Here is a 7,710-nt window from a genome sequence, read left to right on the forward strand (position 1 = left end):
TAGAGAAAGAAATGCGACCTCCCTCTGATTAATTCTTTCACTGCTATTTAGAACGCGTTCTTATTGTAATCGCAGTTGATAAGATAGAGTCGAATAATGTCAAAGACTCAGGTATTTAAATGGAATATCCACTGAGTGTTTACATCCTTTGCGGTTGCGTGAAATTCTTCTGTATCTTTTATGACATTAGGTTTTTACCGCAGATAAAATGGACTGCGAAGAAAATGACATAAGGGAACGTCCCGCTTATTATATTCGCGTGAAACGCGAATAGCGCGTTGCATGTGTTGAGCCTTAACATTGGATTAATCATATCTTAAGGGCAGTATTTATAGTGATCTGATCTTATATTCAAACTGCGATTATAGGCGTGTTTTTTTTTTAAATAAAAGAGAGTTAATCAGAGGCCGATACTCACATACAGTCGACACTTCTATTATATATACTTTACATTACTTAAGATATAGGCTAATTAAAATAAGAATAATTATGGATTATGAACTACGAGTACCGGCTAGTTTACCGATTTCTCTAAAATTTCTTACGTAATTTTATAGGAAAGCTAATTGTTTCTCCTTCACTGCGATTTTAATAATAAGTTGAGAATTCGTTGAAATCCGCTATGATGGCCCGTCTACAATACATGTAGTAAGTTTGGTTTAAGAAGTAAGAGTAAGAAATTGACCAATCACAGTCGATTATTCTTCTCACATTCGACTATGATTGGCCAATTTCTTACTCTTACGTAATAATTTTTCACCACACGCGTGCATACTCATGTTCCATTATCGCCAATACTTGTTTCTTTCGTAGTAATTCATGCGTAAGTGCTGTTATGTAGTGCATCTCCCGCTATTACACGGAGAACACATCAGATTAATCAGAGATAATCATTTTCAACGAATACGCACATAGATCATCGATCAGTTCTGTGAAGCTCTGCAGAAGCCCTACGTGTTACACTACGTATCAGAGATTGAATATTGCGAGTTGAAGATTAGAATTCGACCAATCGGAAAACTAAAACGAAACAGATTAAAATTAAACTTACCTATAATTGATTGAATTTTAATCTTCAATTTACATTCCTCAATCTCCGATAATCTGATACGAAATTTTTGAAAAAAATAACTCGTAAATAATATCCACCTGCCACCCTCTTTCACTTACAGATTTAAGGAATCACTTTTTGTCGTCGTGATCTTATGTCGATCAGATTGTAACGCTTTAAGTTGAGATGTGTGTACGAGCGTTATATCTTACAAATTAGATTGTAAAAGCTATCAGGTACAAAGTGCCATAATTTTGTATCTATCAATTTGATTTTTATTCCTAGAATCGATGAATATATAGGTGAGAGTTTCTTTTTCACACGATAAATTTTTTGTCTCACATTTTTTGTTCTTTTTTTATTTTAGAAATGAATCACATATTAAAAAAAAATTTTTTTTTAAATCCAGAGAAATTTTCGAAAAAAATTGCTCTAAAAACAATGATGATCAAGGGGAATTTAAAAATACTTAGGTAAAAGAAACTTGGGGAAAAAAATTGCTCAAACAAATAACAATATCGAAGGAATTACATGGTAATATAATAGTGAATGTTACCATTATAATTGTGGGAATGGGCGGAATAAAGGCCTAATTATAAAATCTTGATTTTAATAAAAATGAAAATAACTTGATACTTTTTTATTATACGCAAATGGGTATAGTATCAAACGAATTTATATAATGTCTTTAAGAAGACCCTTTTTCTGGAGATTAGCTTTTTTTATATAATATTGATTGTAATAGAGAAGTATTGTAACATGTAATTTCTTAAAGACATTGCATAAATTCATTTCATACTGTACCCATTTGTGTATAATAAAAAAGTAGCAAGTTATTTTAATTTTTATTAAAATCAAGATTTTGTAATTAGGCCTTTATTTCACAATTATTATTAATTATAATATCCCCATCCCCACAATTATTATTAATTATAAGTTTACAACAATTATTAGAGTTGTGATAAATGAAAAAAACACATCTAAAAAAAAACGTATGTATTGGAATTTATTTTTTTGGAAAATTTTGAGCAGAATTTATCTTAGCAAAAATGTTGATGAAATGTTTTACAATTTTTCGTAATAATATTTCAATAAAAAATTCAATATTGAAATTAAAAATTATTTAAATTATTAAATATTATTTCTAATTGTTGTAAACTATCATATGTATAATTATTAATTATTGCTAATTAGTTTATAATTGTAATAATTGAATCTTGTAATATCGTAACGATGATAAAAAGAGAAAAAAAAATTAAATTAAATTAATTAATTTAGCGCTACGATTTTGCGCACGCGTGTATGTACCTTTATCTTGCAGATTTCTAAAGATTTCTCTCATGGGTGGGCAGACTCGCACTACGCGTGATTTATCACACGCCAATCGATGTGACTTTCATGCCTGCCACCACATGGTGGACTACTTTCTTCGCGGTTCCTCTAGGGAAGAGCATCACGACGCGCGACGCGACGAACTCACCGGAAATTCCAGCGGCATTTCCTATCCGAAGGAGCCTTTGCGACACGGGCGATGCACAATAGTAAACGTTCTACGGTCGTTTACTGCACGTACCGGGAAATCGATTCGTCGTCGCCGCCGCCACCACCATCAAATGTATGACCTCGATGCGTACAAAAGAGCTCTCCTATCACAAAGGTTTCACGTGGGTTTTCCCGTTATTATAAAGGCCACGCGTTAGAATTTAAGAAAATACGGTGTTCATTACCTATTATTTTTAAGTCACAATTCAAACAAACACTATCCTCTTTTTCTTACTCCTATTTTTTCAGATTGTTTAAATCTTGCTGATATAACAGAGAAATCAGTCATAAGTAGTTGCTAATAAACATTTTTTTTAATAATTATTTTTTTCAACATTTGTGCATTAGATTTCTGCCCAGCAAATACTATAAGGAATAGTACCATAATATTGTTAGTAACATAATCGTACAATTTCCTATTCAACAATTTAACTGTAATATAGGACGATATCAATAAATATAGGAATTTTATTTAACTGCTCTTTTATTTCCATGGTTTACTATATTTGTTTACTGTCCGAACCGTCCGAACTTCAAACATAACAAATTGACATTTCATATTGATTACTGCTTAAGCTCGAATTGTTCGAACTGTCCAAAATATTCGAATTAGATACTCATTTTTTTAAACTTCGAACTATTTGAATAGATCGAATATTCAACATGTTCGAATCTTTTGTCTGAGCCCTAATTATGATGGCATTAAAATAAGATAACGGCGGATAATTATAATTAGGAACAAGTGACGGCTTTTTCGGTGTGTGAGTGACCTTAATACAGGTAGACCTCGCCGACGTCAATGCCCCCCAGATTATCTGGGGAAAACCTACGATAACGATAGAAAATGTAAATAAGATATTGTTGCTCATCGGAATTAACGTAACACTGCGAATCTTAACAGTTAACTTGTAAAATCTTAATCTCTAAAAGTGCAGTTTTTTTCCGAGACTTTTTTTAGAAATAAAACAAAAAAATATTAAAAATTCATGAGAATATGATTTCTGTTTATTTAATCACCTTCCCCCCGCGCATTACGTTCAGAATTAATTCGCAAATATGAGTAATTAACACTCGATTAAGAGATGTTATACACACATATGCTGTATGCAGGGTGAGTCATTTTAATAGAACCAGGTAAATATCTCGAAAAATATGGAAGATACGGAAAAATGTTTCAAACAGAAATTGTATGGTTTAGAGGGGAACATAAGGTAGTACCATTGGTTTGACCTTGGATAGTCACCTTCAATTTCTTAAATAGAAATTTTTCATTGCATATTCTTGTAGCTTACCTCGAGAGCCGATTATATTAAAATATAATAAATATCTTTTCAAGCTTCTCTATAATGTATCACAACTATTATATTTTCTAATTAATTTCAAATATATTTGATTTTTTAATAATAGTTCAAATATATTAAGATATGTAATAAAAGATGAAAAAGTCGCGATCAATGACAAAATCAAATACACTCGAATACCTTATCCCTAAGTGTCTGTACTTATACATAAATGGAAAAATTATGTTATTATTATTATTATTATTTACATTGCTCTATATATCACATTCAGAATATGTGCGGTAACAATAAAGATTACTTATTAGAGATTAAAGAGTAATGGAAAAAGTTAAAAAAGAACAAACTAGGAATATGGAAATACTAATAGTAAAATATAAAATTCGCGTTTATGTTTTATTTTGCACGAAAAAATGTTTGTTTTACTTCTTAAATGCGATAATCGCGCGCGCGTGTGTTCATTTTTACGTTGAGCTGCACGTAACGATGGTAGTGTTTGTAGCACTAAAATACACACTACATAAATGTATAAAAGAAATGATAGAAATAGGGAGAAACTTTTTTTAATTATACAATTATCATGTATTATGGTGTTCGAGTATGCCTTGTCTGATAAGTGGTTCGCATGTAGTTCTTGGTAACAGATGATATGTATTTTTTTTTAATGTAATGACCTCACCATCGTCGAGTTCAAGTTTGCCGAAATCACTTAGACACTTCACCTGAAAGAAATCATCATCTAATTATTAGTATCATTCAATTACTTTAGTATAATACATACATACACAAAATCCATATAAAAATTTATGTTACATATGTATTACAGATATCAAAAGGATACCTTGTTTTCTTCTATTAAATAAATTTTTTAAAATAAAATTTTATATCTATAAAACTTCCAAAAATGTATCCCTAATCCATGATTTATAAATAAAAATACTTATAAAGCAAGAAGTAAGAAAATTGTAAATTCAAACAAAAAAAATGTTCTTGCACGATAAATCTGTGCCACAGTATATATATATATATATATTGTATATATATATATATATATATAAAAGAATAGGAGAGAAATATTTACCTCAACATATAGCGTCTTTGGAGGATTCATATTCACAGTCAGATTTAATCCATGATCATCGCCTATTGATCTCATGTAAGTGGCCAGAGATTTATTATAATTCTGAAACCATTGCATCTCTGCATTCAGCAAGTTGGCGGTTATCTCGGTTGGTAGGATACTGCCCAATTCCCAGCGCATCTGCCGTAATCGTCTGATCCGATGATATAGGTACGCCAGCACGCATCTTTTATTCCTGAGCAGAGCCGTATGGCGAAAATGTACCGATGGTAACAATGCGTTGTTTCCTTCGTTCTGTATTGCGTTGCTGAAACAACATTTGCAGAAGGTCTGAAACATTTGCGAAAAGTGAAGAAAACTTATTAAGATCGATATTTAATCACTAGTGAAATATAGGTTTTCCTGTTAAATTACAAGACAGCTAAATGTTATTTCATTAAATTATACTGTCATCATATACTGATTATATACACAATATTTTACTCTTTTTTAATTTTATTTTTCACATATAATTTGTTAATAATTGTAGACTTTAATGAACACCATATAATACATAATATACCTGTCCACCAAATTGGCTTCATAAAGTGTTTGCATCTCTTCAAAAACTTGTCGCATCACCTGTTCCTGCAAATTAGAAGAAACTTTATACCTAACTTTAATAATAATAACCTATAATAATATTTATAATATTTACATTAAATGGTCTAATATCTTCATGCATATCGAGCTCTGTTATGAGCTTAACAGCTTCTTTCCCAAACATATCTATAAAATAAAGAAAAAATATTTGTTATAAAATTTATGTTTGCCACTATTTAATATTTCGATGTCACAACTTTCAACCTGTCTTTATTTAAATGAAAAGAAACATTTAATTAGCCATTCTTAATCATTATTAATTTGCTACAGATTTTAAGGAAACACACACAAATACAAAATAGTATTGTTATTACATCAACTAAGTACATGAGAAGGGCTACTTATGCTCAAAGTCATATATATATATATATGTATATATATATATATGTGAACGTACCTATATTTCAAATCAATTTATCTCAGAAATATGACTGTGCAGATTACTTTCGGATTGTTATTATTATTGAAAGTTTATTATTATTATTAAAAAATTATAGTAGATTTATATTTTTATAATTAAAATAAAAAATTAATTCTAACATATTAGGATGCGTTCCGTTATGCGCTTACAACGCTTGTAATTATTTATCCTTGTTTAATATTTGATGGATAAGGATAAGCGCTTACAGCATGAACATGAAAATGAAATGCACCTCTCAGCTTGATTTGTATGTAAAGTTATATATTTTTTTAATTTTACATAAAAATAACTCTTACTGACTACAAATGCATTGAAATTTAAATAATAACTGCATTATAACGTGATCAGCTGTGCACGCATGTTATGACAAGTGTCACTATTAAGCTGATTCTACAATGATTTAGTCGGTAGTCGGTAGTTCTATGTCTTATCGGTGAATCGGTGAAGTTGGCCAATAGCTAATTTGTAAGACTACCGATTTTCTTAAGATAGACCAAATTCGACTTTATTCCTTCCCATTTAGTCGAATTAAACGACTCACTGTACAACTAACAACTAGTAGATGTGAAAAATCATAGTCACTTATTTAGGTTAAAACTGGGAATCGATCGTGTATTTTGAAATGAGGTGAAAATTCCAAAAGTGAGCAAATTCACTAGTTATTGACTAATCAAATTATGAATATCCTAGTGAATTTGCTCACTTTTGTAATTTTCATCTCATTTCGAGATACACAATCGACCCCCTGGTTAAGACTTAAAAGATTTCCGACTACCGACTCATTGTAGAATCAGCTTTAGGGATTAGGCCAGCAAATTAACCTTCAAAACATGCGTAGTCTTCTCTCTAGTAGCGTATTATATTCATCGATGTTATATTAAAGGGACTTTTAATTTACGCATTTAATACAAACTAATAAGTCCAGAAATTCTTTGTTTTTATCGAGATCGATGACGTAACGGTTACCGGAATTCACGATACAGAGAAACGACAACCACAATTCTATCTAATCTTTTAAGTACTATTGCAAAAAATGCAAACCACAATATTCTCGTAAAATTTACTGTAAGGTAATCAAGAAATAAATCGTGCTCCGAAATACTTCAAGAGGCTCCTAAATCATAGTTATATATATTAGAGATGTGCCGTTTATGAACGTTCCGTCAGGGTTGCCAAGTTTTCTAAACCCCAAGGCGCCAACTTTGATAGAGACACTATAATAAGAGACTGACATAAGTTCTAATTGGATAGAAAATGGCGTTCACAGGACGAGAAGTCATAGGACGCGTTCGCAACTAGGACGGAAAAACAGAAAAAGTAGGAAAGCAGAATTCGGGCTGTACTATCATCTATTACCAGCATGACTTTTGATTGGCTTCTGTCATTTCATATCCAGCCAATCAAAAATTAGCCCATCTATGCCAGTCTCATATTATAGTGTCTCTAGTCGGCACGGGACCAACAAACACCTCCCCTGGACGTCGCATGTCAATCTTGGACGGAATCCATAAGCCGGTATTCATAGTCCGTTCTTATTTCAAGATCATCTTAAGTAATGTCTTAAGATGCTAATACGGCCCTCTGATTGATTCATGACATTTTAAGACTGTACTTAAGACTTGAACATAAGAATCGACTATGAATACCGCCCATTTGTTGGATTCACACTGCATCC

At 31.2% G+C, this 7,710-nt stretch overlaps 1 protein-coding gene across 4 annotated transcripts; it reads right to left on the reverse strand.

Moving 5' to 3' along the window:
* Positions 1 to 4,284: 4,284 nt before the first annotated feature.
* Positions 4,285 to 7,173, reverse strand: LOC108731979 (DNA replication complex GINS protein PSF1). Of its 4 annotated transcripts, none has more exons than XM_018462552.1 (5): positions 7,100 to 7,173; positions 5,670 to 5,740; positions 5,535 to 5,599; positions 4,973 to 5,279; positions 4,285 to 4,613 (listed from the first exon to the last, which is right to left on the reverse strand). In XM_018462552.1, the coding sequence occupies exons 2-5, from the start codon at positions 5,736 to 5,738 to the stop codon at positions 4,470 to 4,472; spliced, it is 585 nt and encodes a 194-aa protein (XP_018318054.1). In that variant the 5' UTR covers positions 5,739 to 5,740; positions 7,100 to 7,173; the 3' UTR covers positions 4,285 to 4,469. The 4 variants fall into 4 exon arrangements, with proteins under 4 accessions (XP_018318054.1, XP_018318053.1, XP_018318056.1 ...); XM_018462551.1 differs by lacking the exon at positions 7,100 to 7,173 and adding an exon at positions 6,857 to 6,969; XM_018462554.1 differs by lacking the exon at positions 7,100 to 7,173 and adding an exon at positions 6,511 to 6,547.
* Between the last annotated feature and the right edge of the window lie 537 nt (positions 7,174 to 7,710).

Source organism: Mycetomoellerius zeteki, unplaced genomic scaffold, assembly GCF_001594055.1.
Source record: "Mycetomoellerius zeteki isolate Tzet28-1 unplaced genomic scaffold, Tzet1.0 scaffold145, whole genome shotgun sequence".
NCBI lineage: Eukaryota > Metazoa > Arthropoda > Insecta > Hymenoptera > Formicidae > Mycetomoellerius > Mycetomoellerius zeteki.

Coding starts and splice junctions, on each gene's coding strand:
- LOC108731979 (XM_018462552.1), bottom strand. CDS start 5,738: ATGTTTGGGAAAGAAGCTGTTAAGCTCATAACAGAGCTCGATATGCAT. Junction 5,600..5,669: donor AAGATATTAGACCATTTAAT/GTAAATATTATA, acceptor TCTAATTTGCAG/GAACAGGTGATGCGACAAGT. Junction 5,280..5,534: donor GAAGCCAATTTGGTGGACAG/GTATATTATGTA, acceptor ATGTTGTTTCAG/CAACGCAATACAGAACGAAG.